General features: G+C 35.1%; 2 protein-coding genes across 5 annotated transcripts; one reads left to right on the top strand and one right to left on the bottom strand.

Annotated features, from left to right (window-relative positions):
• The first annotated feature begins 864 nt into the window (after positions 1-864).
• LOC110707853 (transcriptional corepressor LEUNIG-like) lies at positions 865-10,510 on the top strand. 3 transcript variants are annotated; one of them, XM_021885916.1, is made up of 18 exons: positions 865-1,111; positions 1,621-1,733; positions 1,834-1,943; positions 3,310-3,645; positions 3,751-3,839; positions 3,929-4,013; positions 4,161-4,245; positions 5,163-5,218; positions 5,779-6,081; positions 6,160-6,306; positions 6,973-7,221; positions 7,508-7,622; positions 7,705-7,814; positions 7,923-8,072; positions 8,670-8,825; positions 8,914-9,030; positions 9,221-9,433; positions 10,088-10,510. In XM_021885916.1, exons 1-18 carry the CDS (start codon positions 1,071-1,073, stop codon positions 10,226-10,228), a joined length of 2,616 nt encoding a protein of 871 aa, XP_021741608.1. In that variant the 5' UTR covers positions 865-1,070; the 3' UTR covers positions 10,229-10,510. The 3 variants fall into 3 exon arrangements, with proteins under 3 accessions (XP_021741608.1, XP_021741607.1, XP_021741609.1); XM_021885915.1 differs by having other exon boundaries at positions 866-1,111; positions 6,154-6,306; XM_021885917.1 differs by having other exon boundaries at positions 869-1,111; positions 1,636-1,733; positions 6,154-6,306; ... (1 more) ...; positions 9,224-9,433; positions 10,088-10,228.
• Positions 10,511-11,238: 728 nt separating this feature from the next.
• Positions 11,239-20,754, bottom strand: LOC110707852 (ABC transporter G family member 32-like). Of its 2 annotated transcripts, XM_021885913.1 has the most exons (24): positions 20,197-20,754; positions 19,018-19,138; positions 18,829-18,917; positions 18,640-18,724; positions 17,610-17,769; positions 17,439-17,515; positions 17,284-17,337; positions 16,963-17,053; positions 16,567-16,868; positions 16,209-16,490; positions 15,767-16,083; positions 15,239-15,399; positions 15,055-15,158; positions 14,815-14,965; positions 14,537-14,659; positions 14,354-14,445; positions 13,918-14,250; positions 13,488-13,778; positions 13,310-13,393; positions 13,092-13,225; positions 12,767-12,994; positions 12,493-12,664; positions 12,149-12,403; positions 11,239-11,699 (listed from the first exon to the last, which is right to left on the bottom strand). In XM_021885913.1, the coding sequence occupies exons 1-24, from the start codon at positions 20,472-20,474 to the stop codon at positions 11,427-11,429; spliced, it is 4,257 nt and encodes a 1,418-aa protein (XP_021741605.1). In that variant the 5' UTR covers positions 20,475-20,754; the 3' UTR covers positions 11,239-11,426. The 2 variants fall into 2 exon arrangements, with proteins under 2 accessions (XP_021741605.1, XP_021741606.1); XM_021885914.1 differs by lacking the exons at positions 18,829-18,917; positions 19,018-19,138; positions 20,197-20,754 and having other exon boundaries at positions 17,610-17,779.
• Between the last annotated feature and the right edge of the window lie 1,989 nt (positions 20,755-22,743).

The following is a 22,743-nucleotide window of genomic DNA, read 5'->3' as shown; positions in this document are numbered from 1 at the left end:
TCATTTTTTAAAAAAATATCATCATATATTTCAACCAATGTTGGATATCATGGTGGCACGTGTCTACCCACTTTTAGTATTGTCATATATTCAAACTAGTGTTTTAAAATAGAAAATTTTGAATATTTACACGTATTTATTCACTCCTATTATTGTCATATTATTTACGCGTTTCTATCCACTCCTTATTATTATTGTCATAATATTTACGCGTTTCTATCCACTAAGAGGATTACAATTTCCTTAAAATTAATATTTTAAAATAGGAGATTTTAGATATCATGTGACTTCTCACCCATAGTATTTTCATTCTTTTTAATATCATGATGTTAAAAGGTGCCATCGAATCAGGACCTCATTGGCCCAAGTTAGTGGGCAAGAATCCCCTAAAGTTGGGGGGGGGGGGTGGTTAACAGAATTCTCACTCGAAGTTCCCCCTAATGAAGATTGCTATTACTTAGTCCTTACTATTATGGAGTAAATATTTAGACCAAGTACAATTCTTATCACTTAACTAAGTACTATTTGGTCCATTCCTATGTTAATTGACTACTTCTATCTTTCTAACCTTCGTGCATTGCATGAGATTGAAAAAAGATTTAAATTGTACATAAAAGAACCCTAAAATCTACATGATATTATTAGGTTAGTCGATTACCAAGCAAAGCCGCAAATCCCAAAGGTTTAAGGCTTAGTACCGGATAAAAAACCATGAGCATTGAGACCTAATCAGGGTCAGATTAGCCGATTATTAAGTAAAAATTACTTAAATAACCTTCTAAAACAAGGTTCTAGTGACGATCAAACAATTATAAGAACCAAATTCAGAGTCAACTCGATTTCAGTCCAAGAAAAAGGGGAGAAAATACGAAAAGTAATGAGGTTGTTAATCCCTATAAATAAGGTGTAATCAAATAGGAGAACCTTCCGTGTTAAGAAGCAGAATAATACTGCTTGCCTTTGCTATTAAACCTTTTTCTAGTATTATTCAACTAAACTACAATACTACTCTTTAATTTCATTTTTCTGCAAAATAAAATTGAAGTTTGGTGATTCTCAGCTTTTCAACTATGTCTCAGTCATCGCAGACTAACTGGGAAGCCGATAAAATGTAAGATTTTTATGCTAAAATTCAGTTTTGTTTCTCATCAATTTATTGGTTTCTTGCTTCCAACTAGTATTAATTGGTAAAGATTGAATCTTTTATTGGGTATTTTTTTTTGGTCAATTAAGCTCTTGATTTTTCATTAATTTTGAGTTGGGGTTAATGGGTATGGTTGAAATTAGGCCTTTTGATTAAATTTCTTGTTAGGTTTTGTGTTTTTTTTTTGCTGATATTCAATCTGAATTTGTTGTGAATTTTCTAATGATTGTTTATTTGTGATTGTAAAGTTAATTTAGGGCTTCTATTTTTGTGGCGATTATTTTAGGGGCTGGTATAATATGGAGTATTATTTCAGAATTAGACAACCCAATTAAATGAAACCAAATTTGGATTGTACTATTGATTTTAAAATAAAATTTAGGGTTTCTAAGAATTTATTGCTTATTTTTTACAAAATTTATGATTTGTTTTTTGTTTCCATTGTTGGTTGTATGATGAGTCTTATTACTTGGTAGTTGCTTGGGTGACAGGTTGGATGTATATATACATGATTACTTTGTAAAGAGGAAGTTACATGCTTCTGCTAAAGCTTTTCAGCAAGAGGGAAAAGTATCTACAGACCCTGTTGGTAAGTGAAGCTTCAAGAAAGTTATATATGCTGAATATTGAAATACGCCATTTTTAATTGTTGTTCTATGGCTTGGTGTTCCCTTCTTTTGATTTTGTAGCAATTGATGCTCCTGGCGGGTTTCTCTTTGAGTGGTGGTCGGTATTTTGGGATATATTCATTGCAAGGACTAATGAAAAACACTCAGATGCTGCAGCTTCTTATATTGAGGTGTGATTTTTAGCTCGTCTTGTGTTAAAGGGTTTTTTTTTATCCTCTTTTACAAACTGTAGGGGGTAATATTTGTGTGAAATGTTAGATTTCATGGATTTAGGTTAGAAGGGGGTCAGGTAGTTTATCGTTATCTTTGTTTCTAGTGAAAATTCATTTGTCGGGACTTCAATCAGGGGCTATGTTGTGTACAGATTTGTGTATGTTGAGCTGCATAATGATATTGGCATGACTCCTTGATGTATAATGATATTGACATGACTCCTTGATGTATTATAGATTTCCTTATAATAATTTATCTGAAAGTTTAAATTTGTTTTTCACTGATTTGAATTTGCTATCGTATAAGTGTACTCAGTGTCTCAGTAAGTGAACTTATTTATTTTTGGATTTTCACCAAACGGAAAATGTCCAAAAGTACTGCAGTTCAACAGTTGTCACTGATGTTAACAGATTAGCTCCTTAGAAGAAAGGTTTGCGGTGAACTTAGAGTCTCTTTAGTTCCATTCCAGGGCCCTCGATAACTAGAAGAAGAGTCAGAAAACTCTTGCTAGAGGGAGGGGTTATAACTTGCCCCCTAGTGACTCCTTTTCAATTTTGTTGAAGATGGATGAAATATGCTTAGAGTCTCACTCATTCCAACTATAAGATTGAAGCTAACCGGGGCCAAGAGCCCCTATTTTACTGTAATGCTCCCTTCTACCGTTCATTGTCAATAAAGAATCAATATCTTTGAATTATATGGAAATTGCCTGGCCCTAGAATAGAATCATAGATCTTTTGCTGGTCTTTTGTTGGGGCGGGTTCAATAAGGTTTCAATTTTATAAACACTGAAAGACAATACCCAATGATGTTATTTTCCTCCCTGGAAGAGATTAAGATGCAGTCTTGGCCAAGGCTTGTTTCTCTTAGAGTGGTGGTGGGAGGGTAAATATACTTGAAAGGACAACTTTGCACACACTGCTCTACTACATTTTGGGCCACATAAAAAGCTGAGAAGTGAACCATTGATCTCATGGACCATGGCTAGAACGTGGTAGCATATTCTTGTAAAGGTTTTTATAATATAAATCTATAGTTTCTTTAATTTCCTTTTAGATTTTTACAACAACTACAGTACCAAAGCATTTTATTTTGTAGTACAGATATTGGGTGTTAGATAATCACCAATAATGTATCACGAAAAACAAGTTTCTTCTAGGAGATTTTCCCTGTTCATAGAGGCAACTAAGTAGCAAAGGCTGGATTACAGGAGTTAGTAAGTTGTGAGAAGGATTCTTACACCTCGTAGTAATGGGTTATGTATGCTTTTTTTCATCCATTTTGAAGGTTGATTAATGTTTTATCTTTGCTTCTAAATGACAGACTCAAATGTCCAAAGCAAGGGAACAGCAACAACTGCAAAAATCACAACAGCAGATGCAAGTGCAGATGATGTTACAAAGGCAGGCACAACAGCAGCAGCAGCAGCAACAGCAACAGCAACAGCAACAACAGCATCATCATCAACAACAACAGCAACAGCATCAGCAGCAGCAACCGCGGAGAGATGGGGGCCAACTTATGAATGGCAATGCCAACGGAATTACAAATTCTGATTCTCATATGAGACAACCTGGAAGTGCTAGTGCTATGGCTGCAAAGATGTATGAGGATAAATCAAAGCTGCCAATTCAAAGAGAAGCATCAGATGACATGAAGGTAATTGTATAGTGAACTTTGTGATATCCTTTGCTGTCTCCGAAATTCTTGAAGGTCTCTCTCTTTCCCAACTTCAGTCAGTAAGTGAGGCCCTTTTTTTTTCAGCAAAGGTTTGGGGATAATGTAGGCCAGCTCCTGGATCCAAATCATGCGTCAATGCTGAAATCAGTTGCAATTGGTGGCCAGCATCAAGGGTAAATTATGTTCAATTTTGTTGTTGCTCATCTCATTGGTTTCTTGGTACTGCTATATTAGCTATTGAATCGAGTGTCTAATTCTTAAGGCAAATGCATGGGACTCCTGGAAGTATGTCAGGGAATCTTCCGCAGTATCATAGTCGGAGCCCACAACTTCCCCATTCTATACAAGTATGTATGAGTTCTCATAATCATCAAGGCTTCTTGAGTTCTGACATGCTTTTTTATTTTATTTTTTTATTTTGCGGAGACTGAATGGCCTTGCCAAACTGTCTTCTCGATTTAATAGTGCTCATACACTATCTCTTTTTGATACAGGACATAAAACCTGAGATTAATCCCATGATTAGTGCTAGAGTGGGTGGTCCTCCTGGTTCAGAAGGGTCTTTGATGGGTGTTCCTGGTAAGTTGTTTAGAAAGCTTAAAATTTTTTTAGGACACTTATGCAACCTGGTAAGTTGTTTAGAAAGCTTGAAATATAAGAGTCTAGAGGTTAATGTCTCAATCTGTCCTTAGTATTTATGTTACTTTTTTATGGGAAATTTGAATGAAGATATTCCAATAAATTACATGAATATGTGAGTTGATATGCATCTGCTGTTTCAAGAACTTTATCCCTCTACTAACGTACTACGTGGCATGTGTAGTACATGTATGATAATTTAGACTAATTTAATCCTTCTGTATTGATCTTTTTCAGCCTGAGATTACTAAATGTCATGTGCTTGGTTGTTGTCTTGTTGATGACAAGAAAAATTAAAGCTTCACATCTGTGATACAATTCGTCATTGTTTTCTTAGGAGATAGATTTTTTTTTTTTTTTTTGTGATCTATGAGCGTTTTGGAATACAATAGAAAATTCGCATTCTAGTTTATATGAAAATTGATATACTTGTGGCAATCAGCAACTTCATCCCAGAATAGAGTTTCTTTTACTTTTTGATATCATGAAGATAGATATTAATTACCACTATTTTTGTCCTTTTATATAAGCCAAATTTCTTGTTTCAAAAAAAATAAAATAAAATAAAATATATATATAAGCCAAATTTCTAAAAATAAATAAATATATAAAGTACTTTTTTTTATATGAAATGCTTAAATAATATTTTATATTGTAATTTATACGCTTTGTGGAGTAGTAATCTTGTAGTAATATAAGTAATTAACTGGTTATCAATTCCAAATCTAAGTGGAAGTTTATGTTAGGTTGGAGGGACTTGAGGAGTATTTTTTTTCTTATTTCACTAGCTTCGATTTTGGTGATTTATTTTTGTTACTTGTGTGGTTCATCATGATAATTAGATGCATATGTTGCAGGATCAAATCAAGGTGGTAACAGTTTGACATTAAAAGGGTGGCCACTACCAATGGGAGTAAGTCATCTTAATGATCTTCACTCTTTTTTAAATAATCAATCGATCTGTTACTTGTCCTCGTTTGTATTCTTAAAGTTAGAAATGTGATACTGTATAATCTTCAAATTCAAATAATACATGTGTTATTGGCTCTTCTCGTGTTTCATTTCAAGCTGACTGTATGCTCACATCCACTGGAAGCCACTTTTACATAGCCTTTCATGATTATTGAAAGGATATCACTCCAAACAGAGGGGGAAAAAGCAGCCATTGATAACTGAACTTAGCTAGGACAATTTGGTGTGCACTTTCTTGTTTCATAAACAGTGGCACTCTTTTCTGCTATTTTTCCTCTCTTCCATGTCTCTACAGGATTTTAACTTTGTGCTCCGAGAATGAATCTGTTTATGCACTGATCAATGTGGTCATTATTAATATGCTATATTTCATATTATTGTGTAAAAGGTCCCTGTCGTGATTTATAGGTTTCAGTCTTACCGTAAATAGTTGAAATATTATGCTTCATGTTGTAGGCTGCTGTTGTTAACTTGTTTATGCCATGCTGTTATGATTTTTAGAATTTTGATCCGCTGCGATCTGGGGTTCTTCCTCCGCAAAAATCTGTGAATCAGTCACCTCAGCCTATGCAGCATATTCAGCTGCAGCAACACCTTCTCATGCAAGCACAACAGAACTTGGCTTCCCCATCATCCATGGATCTCGAGACGAGAAGGAGAATGATTCTTAATAACAACAGAAATGTGAGTCTTGGGAAAGATGGACAGCTAAATAGCGTAGGCGAAGTTGTCCCAAACGTTGGTTCACCAGCACAAGCTGGTTGTCCAGTTTTGCCTCGAGGGGACTCTGATATGCTAATGAAGGTGTATACTTGAAGTTATGCATTATTGCATTGAGTTCCTTGCGTGTTATATTAACATATGAATTTTTTGCAGCAACAGCAATCAAACAACCAACCTCAACAACAAAATCCTCAAAATGCACTCTCTAGTCAGTCACCTCAGATTTCTAACCAGCCTGATAAAATGGGCTCTGCCAGCATGACAATGGATGCCAGTATGCCTAATTCATTTCGGGGAAACGATCAGGTTTTCTATTTTGTGGTTCAAAGTTTGGATTTCTACACAATATTTCATTGTTGTGTATGAATGATGCTCTGAGGCTATGCAGAATCTATGTTCTAAAAATTCTTCATGAAGTTATCTAGTTGTTGAACATTAGATGACTGTGCTGCATCACAAATTAGGGTGCATTCTCTTCATTTATCTGAGCAATCACTTAAATTCTACCTTAACTTATCTGAACTTATTAGAAAAGTAGTAATTATTAATTGAACAGTTGAAATTGGGTAGCTCTTGTTGGCTTTGAACTTATCTTGCTTAATTGTTTGGTTTTGAACATAACTTGACCTATTTTTCCTTAATTAAGTTAAAATAGAGTAAGGAGTTTGAAATCTTAATCACTGCACTTTACCTTTTAAAGAAAATATTTTCAAGCCGACTGATGTGGAGTGGCAAAGAGTAAAAATATTGTGGTAACTGGTAAGAAAGTGTTTAGTTTGGAATGGCCATAGTTGAGAGTGACGATTATATTACAAGAGCAGATAAACATGTTTTCCAAGCATGATCTTGAGTTTTTTATAATGGCAACTACAATTTTATTTAATTTTATTCTATTCTCAGACCTACCTTATTGATGCTTTCATAGGGCATTGTTACCCCCACTCTCTTCCATTATCTAATTGTTTTTTTTAGCAGGCACCAAAAGGTCAAATAGGGAGGAAGAGAAAGCAGCAGCCAAATTCTTCAGGTCCTGCTAATAGCTCAGGCACTGCAAATACTGCAGGCCCTTCCCCCGGTTCAGCACCTTCTACACCATCAACACACACACCAGGGGATGTCATGTCCATGCCAAATTTACCTCATAATGGTTGTTCCTCGAAGCCTTCTCTTGTTTTTGGCTCTGATAGTGTGGGTACACTCACATCAGCCCCGAATCAAATGGTAAGCAGCTTCTATTTTTTGTCAAAATTATAAGAATTAGATTGGAGGAAGGAGCTGTCGAGACCATTGGTAGGCAATTGAAAGTGGTATAAATATGGCACCTTGACCTTGTTAGTTGAAACTTGAAAGTTTTTCTTGGTAAACCAGTTTAACTAGGATTTTATTGGATACTTAAATTGAACTTGTGAGGGAAGTAGTGGAGGTTTGGGTTTTCTTTGGTGAGAATATTGAGCTTATACTGTGTATGTCTTTTGGATGTGATATATGAAATGTTGTGGAATTGCAGGCTGAAATGAACCGCTTTGGTGATGAAGCAACTTTGGATGATAATGTCGAGTCATTCTTGTCCCATGAAGAGGGAGATCCAAGGGATATGGGTCGTGGTATGGAAGTCAGCAAAGGTACTTTTTTTTGACAAGCATGTTTTCCATGCATCAAAGGTGCATCCAGTGAGTACAAGTAACATATCTTCCACTATTATAGGTTATGTATTCAAGGAACTGGCCCTTATTCAAGCCAGTACGAGTAAAGTCAATTGTTGTCACTTCTCCCCAGATGGAAAGCTGCTTGCCACTGGTGGCCATGATAAAAAGGTTATTGCTTCGGAACCTGAACCCCCCCCCCCCCCCTCTTTCCTTTTTTATGTCAGGTCCATTAGAGACTTTAGAGTGCTGAACATTGTAAATTGAAATCTTGTGCAGGCTGTGTTGTGGTTCGCTGATACTCAAAAACCCAAGTCCACTCTTGAGGAACATACTCATATGATAACAGATGTTCGATTTAGTCCAACCAAGTCACGGCTGGCAACATCATCTTTTGACAGAACTGTCAGGGTCTGGGATATTGATAATGTTAGTATACACATGCTCTTCTTCTTATGGCCTCTCTTGATGCTTAGTCGTTTCAACTACATCTAGGACAGTAAATCTCCTGTCATCATTTTTTTTTTTTTTTGCAGTTTGCATTGATGCATTTTAATTTAATTCATTTGTGTTTGCGCTCCGTATTTTTTTGTCAGTACTTCAAAATTCCTGTTTTTGCAAAGTTGCAAATTATGCATGAACTTAATGCAGATAGATGCAATAGGCGTGTTCAAGCTAGCTGTACTAGGAAACTAAGTAAATTCTTTTTGGCTAATTTCCCACCCACTTTACCAATAGTTACAAGGAAGTTTGGCAGCAAGCCTAAAAGATTTCTATTTTCTTCTCTTCTAAAAATTAATATTTTAATATTGATTAAATTAGGGGACAAATGTTCTCCTTATTTCTTGTCATCTTATCTCTATCACTTTTTAGGAAAGTTTTGCCACTATTTGAATCGTAGAGGAAAATTTTATAGTCGGTTTGTTAGATAGCTGTCACTATTAAAGTTTGATATTTTTTTTTTTTTTTTTTTTTTTTTTTTTTTTTAATGTTTCTCATGTGATTTTTAAACATCTCTTCTTTCAGACTGGCTACTCGCTACGGAATTTCACAGGTCACTCTACCTCTGTTATGTCATTAGACTTCCATCCTACCAAAGAGGATCTTATGATCTCTAATGATTCAAATGGAGAGATACGAGTTTGGAGTATCAACAATGGTAGTTGTCCTAAGGTTATAGAGGTATGAATTGTGACATAACTCTATATTCTATACTTTTGTGTCACATGAGATGGTTTATTGAATTATTAATTTGCTTTCAATTTTTCAGGGTGGAACAGTTCAGGTCAGATATCAGCCTCGTACTGGAAAGTTGCTTGCTGCTGTGTCAGAGCCGGTTGTCAACATAATTGATATGGACACATACAGAGTTGTAGAGCAACTACAGGTGATGATTCTCTTCTCACTTTTGTTTGGCTGTATTGGTTTGACTTGTCTACTGAGCATATTTGCTGATGCTACTGTGGCTCATTTGATCTAGCTAGTTTGTAAGATTTTAATGTAACAATTTTAATATGGAACTTAAGATTATACAAGCAACAATATGCGTAATCTGATTGCCTGAATTTGTTCTGTAGCAGGGTCACTCTCAAAAATTTCATTCAGCCTGCTGGGATCCTTCTGGTGAACTTCTTGCATGTGTAAGTGAGGACATGATCAGAGTTTGGAGTGTCGGTTCTGGCAGTAGCAAATGGCGATGTGTGCACGAGCTGACCGGCACTGGCAACAAATTCAACACTTGTGTTTTTCACCCTGTTTATTCTTCTCTTTTGATAATAGGGTGTTACCAGGCAAGTTTCTATCTCTTCTCTTTTTTTATCCATGGATTTCCATGTCTATCCTACATTTAACATTTCTATTCTTTCCATGGAGTAATTATTTATTAGAAGTGTCAACATTTCAGCCTTTGTTATGGTAACATAAAACAATCACCACGTAATTTTACCACTTTATTCTATGCCATAGCGTTGCACGGGCATTAAGAACCACAAATTTAGGCATTTAATACGGCAAGATTTGAAAGTAGAATTTTCCAATTATATCAGCTGGAGGCTGTGTTACATGGGACTCGGATACCCATGTCCGACATGGGGTATGTGTCCAAGCGTTCGACTCGGCTATTTTGTGAAAAAAAATCCATGGTTTTGAACCAAAAGTGAAGTGTCCAATTGTCAAGGGTCTGACATGGGTACCTGAGGTGAAATGAAAGGTCCATGTAATATAGGCTGAAGGGTAAAAAAGAAAAGGGGGGGTGGGGGGGGGGGGGGGATGAAGACTATATTGGCCTTGTGGCATCTTAGCATTAAATTCCAGCTAAAACTTTCATTCTGCTCTTGGAAAGTACCCTTTGTAATCTTTAGTAAGAATCTTTCCTTGGAATATCAGATGTACCTTCAATTTATCATTTTATCTGTATTAAAATTCACAAATTGTATTTTTGCCAGAACTTGGAACTTTGGAATATGGCGGAGAACAAGACGATGACATTGGTAGCACACGAAGGACAGGTTACTTCATTGGCTACATCCGTCTCAGGCTTGGTTGCTTCTGCTAGTCATGACAAGTGTGTAAAGCTCTGGAAGTGATTGGGCTCACATGTTTTTTTGGAAGACCCGATATTTTACAGAGACTAGACCGACTTTGTTTTTAGAAACTTGTTCCTGGAACGTGTTTGAAATTAACGATAGAAATCATGTTTATATTCCTATACTTAGAATCGAATTGTCTTTTGCTTAGTGAATAGGGTTGGATAGAACATGCTTGTATTTGTTTTTTCTTCTAGTGCTAACTCAGCAGTTGTATGATGATACTAAACAAGCTGTCCTTTTCATTTCTATAAAATGCATAACTTGTTATACTGAGTTGCAGGATATGATCTAATTTTCCTAAATTGTAAATTGCTGTGGATTAGTGTAAAAGAATTGCTTCCTCTTTTGTGGTTTATACAGTTAAAAAAATATTGTTATGTGAGATCTTGTTATACGTAGTATTTATCTTGATACATACTTTAATAATATCAACTTGTATAATATTTACTCATAAATTTAAAGAAATACAATGTTGAAAATGTGCATTTGGACACGTAAATCCCCCTATGGTGCAGTAGTTGGGGAACAGTGAAGTATTAGTAACATGAGTAAAAATTCTGGTTTATTCAGTGACGAATTTGATAGGTACTCACAATGGAGAAAACTAGGTTGAAGTTTAAATTAATGCTTGTAAAATCTCTTTTCTTGCTTGTTCAATTTCCACTCCATTGCATACCCTCCCCCCAACTCTCAAAGTGACTAGCCTGCAAACTCGGCTGAGTTAACTTGTGAAAAATTCGGTCTAATAGCTTAATAGGGTAGTTCATCTTACTAGACTAAAGAACAAAAAAAAAAACACTCCGATTTACACGTACAATATTTGCCAAGCTAGTCTACGGCAAGGGAACTTGTGGTTTAATACCATTCATATCACAAGTTCAATTCCGCAAAGGGCACTTTGAGGGTGCAATATTCTTGCCTTTCGGATTTTCCCCATTCTCGAAGTATAGGAATTCTGGAAGAGTTAAAGCATGTATGGAAGGGTTATTGGCAATGTTTATCAAGTATTTAAGAAATTTTTTATTATACTGATATTGGAGGGGTCTGAAATGCATATTTATTTCCTTCCAACATTGCAAAACAAATTGTAATCAATATGTCCCAAAGTATAAAATCAATGGCCTATATGTATGTAGATTTGCTATACAGATTACTCATTACATGTCTCTGTAAGAGCTGATTGTAGAGTGTTCTATCACCTTTTCTGGAAGTTGAATGATTTTATAGCGTAAGCGAAAATGACAGCAAAAAACAAACAGAAACTGGCTACCAAGATACCGGCAATGCCCACAAAATCATTCCTGAACCCTAAACCATCTTTCAGCAACTGGCTTATAGGTACCGAGCGAACCCCGTCTGATAACTTCACCAGCGTGTTATCATCACCATACTGTGAGGTAAGAAGACCATAAAGACTCCAGGCCACCGGGTTGATCCAATAATACCACCTCCACCATACAGGAATTCTCTGTTGTCGAAAAGAATTTAAGTTAGTCACCCTTAAAAAAAATTACAATTAATAGTATCCTAATAAAACTATGAAATATTGGTGCTTAGTTTTAGTATTGTAGCTAAGCTCCAACAATATGAAAATAATGGTAATGTTACACGTCTAATATCTCACCAATAAAAGAGTCTTATTTACTAAACAATATATAGAAAATTTTTACCCCATGAAAAGTTAATGTAAAATATAAATAGAGGCACGAGTTAACCTTGAATGGAGTGTAAAAAGATTTTTTAATTTTATTCTAATACCATATTTAATAAATTTTGCCTTTTTCTTTTGAAAAATAAAATATTGTTTAAGCCTTAGACCCTTAGAAGACAGAGTTTTCATTTTCATAACGGAACATATCCGAGGACACAATTCCCATTAGTACAAGACTAGAGATTTTGATTTTAGCACTGCATTACCTTGTAAGGGATCATGAGGCCACTGAAGAGGTTCCATAGCATATAGAATGGAGCAGCTATTATGGCGGCGACATTGTGATTGGGTGTTATAGCAGTAGTCATCATTCCGAAAAAGGTGAAGTATAGTACTGTGAAGAACGCGAAGAACATATACCAAATAAACTTCAAAGCTGTCCATTCAAATGCAGCCATGGCGTAGAAAACTGCTGCATAAATGATTGTCTGCACAAAAACATAAGGAAACTCTATTGCTACCTGCACAATCGACATAGGAGGCAAAAATTCCGAATTAGAAAATATTTCCAAGAAAAAAAGGATAAATCAGAGATAGTATAAAGAAATACCTGTGCAAATGCAAACGGTAAAGCTGAATACAGCCCTGCAGCTCTCTCTCTGTAGGAAACAAATCTTTCAATGGAAACAACAGGTTGAACTGCTGTTCCATTTGTAATTCCGAGGAAAAGTACTGCTGCGTACAGCGATCCCATTGCATTAATAATGTCCTGCTGAGTTTCCCTTCAAAATTTCAACATGTAGTGTTAGCAGAAGTACTTGATCTTTTGCCATAAAGCATTTAAATATGGTTGATAAACAAAAGTAAAAGTCCAACTAGTTTACTTTTTAGAGCCAAATTTCCAACATATTGATCCAAGCATCAGTGAGATGATAACGGTGTAGAAGAAACGAACTGCTGTGTACTGAGGATTCCGCCAATAAGATAGATTTTGCTTCCAGAGACACGTCAGGAACTGATCAAAGAATGATCGAGAATATTTGGTTGGAAAAGTTATATCTTTAGAGTTACTAGGTGGTTTGCTGAGACGATCAACCAACTCTTTGTTATATCTGAACCAAAAGAAGGTGACAAGTTAGGCAATACTGCAATAGTATCATAAACAATGATGCATAATCAGGTAAAAGTAAAATATAAAATTGCACATACTGAAATAGCCGCGAACTTTTGTAGATTTCTGCAAAGTCTACATCAAGGCTTGCTTCTTCTGCCATTGAAGTAACATCAAGCATCCATGCTGCGGGGTTATAACCAGGCTTGATCTTCTGCACCCCTTCCACTGACTATAAATTTATCGAAACAATAAGGATTAGATAACATTTTTACAAAAGTAACCGATTTATAACTATGTTTGAAACTTCACTAACCTCAAAATAATCAATAAGTTTGCAAGATCTTGGTCCGAGTGCGCCAGCATATATGACTTGCCCCCCACGCTTCATAAATAAAAGCTGCCATGGATACAAATATTGGTGTAAACACACATCGCTATCAATTATGCTTCAGAAATGAGGACAGTTTTAACTTCTAAGAGAGGAAAAATACCTCATCAAATGATTCAAAAATGTCTATGCTTGGCTGATGAATTGTGCAGACAATTGTTCGACCAGTGTTTACGATGTTCCTCACAGTTCTCATCACAATGGCTGCAGACCTTGCATCCAATCCGGTTGTTGGCTCATCCATGAAAATAATTGATGGATTAGCAACCAATTCGACGGCAATTGTTAACCTCTTCCTTTGTTCTGTTGACAAACCATCAACAGCAGGTAGACCAATCAATGCTCCACTCAGGGAAGTGAGTTCCACAAGCTCCATAACTTCATTTACAAAAGCCTGAAAAAGTATGCCAGAAAATATTATCTATTAACAACAGCAAAAATGCCCAATATAGATCTTTCTGAAGAGAAATTAATTCATAAAGACCCACAAACACAACTTTTATACAATGGGAGAAAACACAGGTGACACATACCTTTTGAGTTTGCAAGTCAACTTCGGATGATAAACGTAGCCAAGCAGAAAACAGAAGTGATTCCAAAACAGTTAAGCACGGGGAATGAATATCATTCTGTTCACAGTAGCCAGATACTCTTGCAAATGTTTCTTGCTTTTTGGGATGACCCGATATGAATATACTTCCTTCTATGTATCCTCCAGTTTTTCTACCAGCTAATACATCCATAAGGGTTGTTTTACCAGCACCACTGACACCCACCAATGCAGTGAGAACACCAGGCCTGAAAGATCCGGTGACATCAACCAGCAACTGTAATCTATCTTCTGATACGCCTTGTTGTTTCATCTCCTGTTTTACAAGATGGGATTACAGAAAATTATTGCTGATCCAAATACATTCTAAAAATATAATTGCTAATTGAAGAGAAATTTGGGCCTTATTTTGTACTTACCAAAGGAACATCCACGTAGTAATTGACGTTACTGAATGACATTGACAGTGGTTGAAATGGTAGGACCATCCCCCTTTGTGTACATGGTTTTCCTTTGTTGAGCAAGGTCACAAACAGAAGAGAAAATAAGTTTCTTAGACATAATTTTAAGAAAGAATGAAACATATATGTAAAGGTACACACCATTTAATGAGCCTGAATGCTGCAAAAATTCTCTCAACTGGATGACCACAGTTTCACCCCTCTTCTTCCTTTCCCTCTCTATGAATTCGGTATTAGAAATTACAGCTTGTCTCTTTCCAAGGGCTGATTGATTAGTAAAACATAATGTGATTAGTATAGTCTGCCTTAATGCATGGCTCATTGTTTACAGCTTCAAAGTTTGAACTGAAGACTGAAGACAGGGCAGTATTCTAACTAGTATAGACTTCTACAAAAATTATAGCAGATGTGTTGCTTACGATGAAGGTAATTAAGGTTGAATGTGAACATGACGTTGAACAAGACTGTATATGCAACCATTACGCCTACTCCAATCCAATACCAGTAGCTTTCCGTGAACAAACTCCTTGATCTCAGTACTGCTTCACCGAGTCTTGTATTCCCAACAGGCTTGAACAAACCAAATAAAAAAAAAGCACAACAGTTAGAATCATTGATTTATATCTTAAACTACAACAAATAATAAAAGAGATAATTACCTTATCCCAAGAATGACCACTGAACTCATTCACAGAAACTGCATTTTGACAATACATGAGGGGAGAAACCCAGAAACCCCAAACCCACCAACGGGGGATGCTATCTGTGCAAATCAACAAATTACGTCAAGGTTGGATCTTGGAAGTCTATATATAAAGGTACCTGCAAAGTACTTATTTTTACCTCTTGAAATGATGTATCCACCTAGACCCATCACAACCAACATGGCAAAGGATCCAAATGTGTTGGCCACAATCATACTTCGACCTAAGGATCCCATCACACGGAAAAGTCCTAAAGACATCTGATGCAGGAGAAAGTAAATCAAGAACTGCTTGAAGAATCTGAAAGGAAGTACAAGGAATAGTTAGTCAATGAGTTCATGCAGGAAACTCTAAGAATCCAGAGAGAATAGATGAATCCGCTTTTACGGTGTGTTTGGATTGAAGAAAATGGAGGGGAAGGAAGGGAAGGGAAATGGAGGAATGGATTATCTTTCATTTGGATAACAAATGAGAAAAGAAGGGAATTGAAAGGGGGAGAAATGGAGGGATTAAATTGTAAGAAATTGATCTCTCCAACAATGGAGAGATTTGGAAGGAAAACTCATCTTTCTTCCCTCCCCTCCCTTTCTCTTCCCTCCCCTTCACCTCCCTCCCCTTTTTTTCTTTCCAATTTCTTTATCCAAACACACCATTACGCATAGATTACCTTATAATGTTGGGATCATAGCCAATCACAAAATATGTGACAATCACCCAAACACCGGATTCAATTAGTGAAGTAGGAATGCTCAAGAGCCAAGAAGGGATAGAATAAACCCAACAAGGATAGAAGTGCAAATCTCTATGCTTGTAGAGAACTGGAAGTTTCATCACTAACATGGAGACCTCGGTAAATCCGTTGAAAAGAATTATAACCATGGAGAAGTAGAGTGCACCAATGTAGAGGCCTCCATCATCAACTGTATTATGGTGCATCTTTGTTCTGAAAAATACTGTCATTGTAATGGTAGCAACAAAAAGAAGCTGCAAAAGTGCATTGACAAAAGAATCAAAATAGAATCTTGTTCTCAACTAAGATTCAAGATATTATGTTATTTTAAATCCACAATTGTGACCTCTCAAAACCGAGAATTTCATAGCTATCTTACCTGTATAAACTTAAAGACATAGATGAAAGAGTTTCTTTTCATTAGGAGCTTCTGCCACGAATATCCAATCTTAAGAAGTTCCCATTTCTTGACACCATATGGAGAAGTTGATAAAGCTGCAGGATGACTATTCCACTTATTGAAAGGTGTAAATAGATCCCGGCACAGATTACTCCCCACTGAAAAAAACCGGAATGCTTGTGCAAATTTTTCTACAGGAACATATTGATATGCGCGAGAAAGATCAGACCAATACTGCTGTTGGTCCTTCTTTGATGTGACCTGTGAACAAAGTTTGTAATAATTAACACATTAAGGTAGGAGCCTAGAATAATCAATTTAAGCTAAGGAACTGTACCTCTTGCAGGAAATCTGCAACATTCTTCCTTTCAGGACAAATAAATCCCATGGATGCAAAGAAATCAAGAACAGAATCGCGTGGTCCTTGATAAACAACCTGACCTTCACTTAACAGTATAACGTCATCAAACAGCTCAAAGGTTTCTGGAGCAGGCTGAAGGAGCGAGATCACTGTGGTTCCATCAAGTGCACTGGTTGAATGCTTGAGATACTTGATAATCTGGTAAGTAGTTGAACTATCAAGACCATTTGATATTTCGTCCATAAACAGCACTCGAGATTGTCCTGCTAATAATTCACCTATCAAAGCAAAAAGAACTCTACATCAGCAAAAAGAATACAAATCCAGCAGGCAATTGTCATCAATGAGAAGGTACAACATCATAGTTATAACCTGTTGTGAGCCGCTTCTTTTGGCCACCAGAAATCCCCTTGATCATCTCATCACCAACAAGAGTGTCCGCACATATATCTAAACCTAAAATCTTTGTGTAAATAGTTTTAGTGCTTTATCACAAGAAGAAAGAATTATCTTGTTGGTGTTACAAGGAAAGCATCGAAGTTAAGCTTAAGGACACTTTCAGAAAACTAGCGCAGCATTTTTTAAAAACAGATTGGTTCTCAATCTAATCAATTCGATTATCTGCCAAAGATATAAAATATTTATCTTGTCTGTAATACTGATGCAATGTGTAATGCAAAATTAGTACAATACCTTTAGTATATAATCCACAAGAAGGCTTGTATCTTTTCCATCCAAAGACATAGCCTGCACCAGTTATGTATACTACATTATTGAAGCCGGTAATGACTTTAAAGAAACAAACTCGTAAGCAAGGACTACAATACAGAATAAGAGACTGCATTAACCTTGATAAATATGTCAAGGTCTTCTTCAGGTTTTAGTCTAGATTGCTTCTCTCTTCTTGCAAGCTCCAAAAGCATATCTGTCATAATGGTTATACAATGTACTACATCATCAGGGAACAATATCCAACTATCGTGCCAAAATAATAAGAAAGCAAGATAGAACTAGCTTACCGTACTTGCTTCCAACACCTTGACAACGTGCAGCAAATGCTAGAGTTTCCCTAACAGTCATCTCTGCTATATGGCAATCCTGTTGGCTTACATATGCTGATGTCCTCTGAGGAACGAACTCTCGGAGATCATGCCCATTATATGTGATTCTCCCTGACATCTTTCAATTACTAAAGAGATATTAGGAGGTCATACTACCACAACCATTTTGCATGCATGTCATCCAAATTGCACTGTAAATTAAATAGTGTCCCCTCTTCCAACTTATTTCCTATGTTTCTACTTCATTTCATATTCTTAAAATTTAAAAAAAAAAAAAAAAGTTATCTCGCTCCTAGGCTAACCATTTTTCTTTCTGAAGGGTGGATCGTGGATGTCTTGTTTATCATTTTTCTTTTGGAAGGGTGTCTCTGAGTCACTACTCCTCCATACAAAAACAAGTATAACTCAGCTGAATATCAGCAAAAAGTTAACTGTGAAACCAATTCGATAACTAACATCTTTATCTATGATCATAATAATCTTAAAAGTTACTTGTCAATATAGAAAGAGTTTAATACAAACATGATTATCAACAAAAAGCCTTGAGATGATAGCTTAAAAAAAGACTAGACTAGCGATAATTACTTGGTGAAAGGAAGAGAAAGCGAGATACTATTCATAATTAGACCCTTTTTAAACACCATTTCGTCACTTTAGGATATTGACAGCAATAATTAACTTGGTCATTATCTTGATAACAAGAGTAATAGTCAAGATGTTGACTTTGCAGTTTGACAAATTACATAAATCCCAAAGTAGACATTAAGTTTGACAAAGAAAGTAAATAAAACTCCGTAAAAGTAAACCAATCTGAAACAGAGGAAGTACTCTGTAGTTGGAAAGCTTAATGAATAAGAGTGGTCAAAGCTAAAGTCGTTCAACTTTCAAAGGACAATATCGGACCTTCAATTTGTGATTAAGACAAAGCTTATATGGTATAATGATATCATAATCGTCCTTTAACTAATTAAATTAGAATCTTTGGTACCTGCAATCCAGGTGGAAGGCGTCCTGCAAGAGCTAACAGCAAAGAGGTCTTCCCAGAACTAGGAGGGCCTAATAGCAAGGTCAACCTACAATGTTTATATGTTATTATCAGTCAACTATATGTAAATACATTTTTTCTTAAAAAAAAACTTTAAGCACCTGGAAAACAATGAAGTTATAGTTTAAGCACCTAGAAGGTCTGATTATTCCACTGATATCATCCAATATGGTAATTTTTTTCCTCTTGCCCGGGAACAAATGCAACTTCCTTAAGAGAGCCTTCGACAATGTAACAAATAATTCCATGATTAAGACCTCGATAGATAGATAATTAGAAACATAATTAATTTAAGGAATGTTAATCATAGTTTTCTTTCACCTCAGACATGTTGAAAATGAAATTTGGAATTGTTGGCAACGCCCTGCTTCCTAGATGAACATATGACTCTACTGTCAAGTTCAGAAAGCGAACTTCTACCTTCGGAAATTCCAAATCTACCCTGTAACACGAAAAAATAGAATGATTTAAAACACTTAGAACACTTGCTATTTAAGCTTTTCATTATTATGGCATCTTAATCTCACTATAGTCTTACATATCTTAAGTAAAACTTTACTATACATTCATGTTATAACAAATCGTTTTTTTCAAATTAAATCATAAAATGAATAACATACAATTAATTTCCTTTTTAATCATTAGACATATAGCATTACTAGTACTACTATCTTCATTTTAACACAAATTGCTAATCCTCCATTTACAATATTTGATAAATATTGATTTATATAAAATATAGAAATTTATTTACTTCTCAACTAATTACTCTGTGAGCAGTAATTATTGTTATTGTTAGTATTTACCCCCGAAATTCCAATTTCTCTGTCCTCTATTATTATCTTTCCAAAATATTTCTAACCACTAGCTAGATTGAAGTATTCATTTCAGCAGTAAATACAAAAGGCTAACCACCTTCCTAGCTAGAGTAGCTAGGACCTCTTTCCTCAAGCAATCCATTTTTCCAAAATATAAAAAAACAAAAATCACGCTTACATTTCTCTTCAATAATTCAGTTTCATTTTCTACAATTTTTCACGAACTCCATTAAAAGCCAAAAAAAAAAAATTATTTTAGAATTGAAATTAGTAAAATCACATGCAATGGTACTAAATATAACTTCAAAATCTAATACGAAGTACTTCTATGTTCATCCATTTTTTTTCCCTCAAAATTCGAAGTTTATTACAATTCATTTGCCGTAATTTAACACTAATATGTACAATTGTACAAAGTATAAAAACATTATCAATTGATATCGTGTTAGATTTGTTTAATAGGTAGATTCAAAAAAATACTCCCTTGTTTATTTATTTTATTGCCACATTTTTTCACTACTACATATGAATGGAAATATTCCAATATCTAAATTCAAAACATCAACATTTTATAATTTTTATCACTTTTAATTAGAATCACTTAAAATGACAAAGACCGTGAAAAATCAAATGAAGCAACTAGCAAGAAACCGATAAGAGTAAGTAAGTAAAAAAAAATTACGCTTGAAAACGGCGGCGCATTCGATCGAAGAACAACATAGGATCATTCTCAACAGAGCTAAAAAGACGATCCAAGACAACCTTACGTTCATCAGCTTCAAGCTTACAAACATGGATCTCCTTACTATCACCTAGAACATTCCGGAATATTCCACGACGTACCCTTGTGTACGTCGGAAGTCTCTGAAGTGCAGCCCATCTTAACGCCTCTTCATCCTCTCCTTCTTCTCTAAACGACTCCGATCTTGCAAACACGTTCTCCGCCCCGGAATTCCACATTACTATAACAAAATCACGTCTTCTCTCAAGACTGAACCCTTTCGTATGTTATCAACAGTAGAAAGAGAAAGAAGAGAGAGAAAATATGAATGTGAATGTGGGTTAGTTTGAGGTGATAGGAGGATGAATAAATGGAAGGAGTTGAGCAGCTGCCATTGTAATGAGGAGTATTTATTTCAGTGTTTTTTCTTGTTAAAAAAGATTTTTGTGTGTTAGTATTTCTGTAAGAGTAGTAGTGGTGTAGTGTAATAGTACAGTCTTGGTAGGCAATAAATTTCATCCCTCCAACTTTCTTTCTATCTTTCTCCATCTCTTTTTTTCTCTCTCTTGTTATTATTATGACTTTACTACAGTATTGTGTTTGTGTGTGTGTGATTTAATTTGTGTCAATTTGTACACCCGTTGTTTATATCATGCCCATGTTATCCTTCTGGCTGGTGTAATAATTCATACATATTGTAGATAATATTGAAGCTCGAAAATAAATTAATACAACAATACTTGATATACTACTTTCCTTAATACCCAAAGTTGCACATAACAATTCATAGAGTTAGTATGTAATTTTAAGGGTTAAATATGACTATACGAGTATTGTAATGGTGTGATGATAATTGTAATATTTTGTTGATTAGTGTTACATTGTTTGATCATTAGATTATAGAAAGATGTTCAATCTTTAAATAAGAGCATCTTCAATGACGAATTAAACTTATTATTGCCAAATCAATTATTGTTTTGTAATATTTCAAGCTAATTTCTTTCAATTTAGCATTTTAACAGGTGAACAACTCTTCGAATACAATAACGATTGAAATATTTTTCCATCTTAGGAGGGGGATTTTAGAAAAATCCTTTCTAGAATAAGTTTGGTGGGATTCGATCCTAACCTTATACCTTAAAGTCAAGAACTAGCCAACTAATCTAGCCTTACATGGTATGGTACATTATTGTTAGAGATAAATCGTTAATATTTGATTTTATCATTGTTTAATTTTACCAAGTGCTTTTTGTGTGTTTGATTAGATGCAAGAATCATCACCCTATACACACTTCGAATGTGATCGAGATGTTACTTAATGTCCTTGATTAATAAATACTCGACTGCTCGTAGTTGCTTTGTTAGTTCTGTTTTGATAATTTGGTGGTAAACAAAGTGGAGCACATTAAATAGCTACTGTGACTTGTGAGCAAACCAATAGTTGAGTTGAGGATGGTGAAGGTAGGTCCATTATTTTTTTCTAATTTTACAAATTTTTTACTAGATCGATTGTATAAAATTAAGTAAACAAATCTTTCAGTAACGAAGAGAGTACATATGATGACCCAATTTAGCACGTGAATAATAGATGCTATGTGTGCGCACTTTACGGGACTGAAGTAAACAGATAAAAGACTTAAATGCAATGGTTGAAGTATGAGTCGTGACGGTTGGGAAGACAGTGAAAATGAGAAATGAAAATCATGATGATTGTGCAACCGTTGTTGGCTGGTTTTTAGGTTAAAAAGAGTAAAGGAGTATAACAGCAAACAGCCTTGCTGAGCTCAGATGATAAAGCTATTTGTCAGTTTCCTTCTTTGGCTTTGTTTATAAACATGGAATAATGGTGCTTTCAACAACAATCTCACGGTGTTTGTTACTGAAATCTCATGTTGTACTCCTTCCGTTCTTCAAAGTACTTATTTGTATTTAATTTGCACAGTCTCTAATGTCGTATAATTTTAACTGTTAATATCTTTAATTTCGTATTAGTTGAATTACTATAAAATGAAGCTATTATTATATAGAGTATATATGAAAAAATAAATTGCTACAAATCTATTAATATTGCACGTGATAATATATATATTTTTCTTATGCTAGATAGTACAATACTTTTAAAAGTTTGACTACATGAATAGTATACGAGAAGATATAAAAAGAATGAAAGAGGCATCTATATTAATTTAACTTCCTTTATTGCGTTAATTTTATTGAATTTAAATTTCAAATTGAAGCCTGAACCCAAAGCCGATTAAAAGAAGTTCCTATATAATTAGAGCTTGAAATATGGAACTTAACAAGTTGGACCCAAATAAATCCAACCCCACTCTTGCTAGTTGCTAATAAAGTGTATTTAATTAAAATTGTTCAAGTTTGGAGGATCATCATCAATATTCAATACATCATGCATTAATCCTAAAGAACCGAAATAGTAGCACTATTGTCATTATATTGCAGCATGATTATTTTGGTCACATACATCCGTCGATCATCATTCTGAGACCA

Source organism: Chenopodium quinoa, unplaced genomic scaffold (genome assembly GCF_001683475.1).
Source record: "Chenopodium quinoa cultivar QQ74 unplaced genomic scaffold, ASM168347v1, whole genome shotgun sequence".
In the NCBI taxonomy this organism is placed as follows: domain Eukaryota; kingdom Viridiplantae; phylum Streptophyta; class Magnoliopsida; order Caryophyllales; family Amaranthaceae; genus Chenopodium; species Chenopodium quinoa.
Note: the sequence above shows the minus strand (reverse complement) of the source record. Positions and strands in the feature narration are given on the sequence as shown.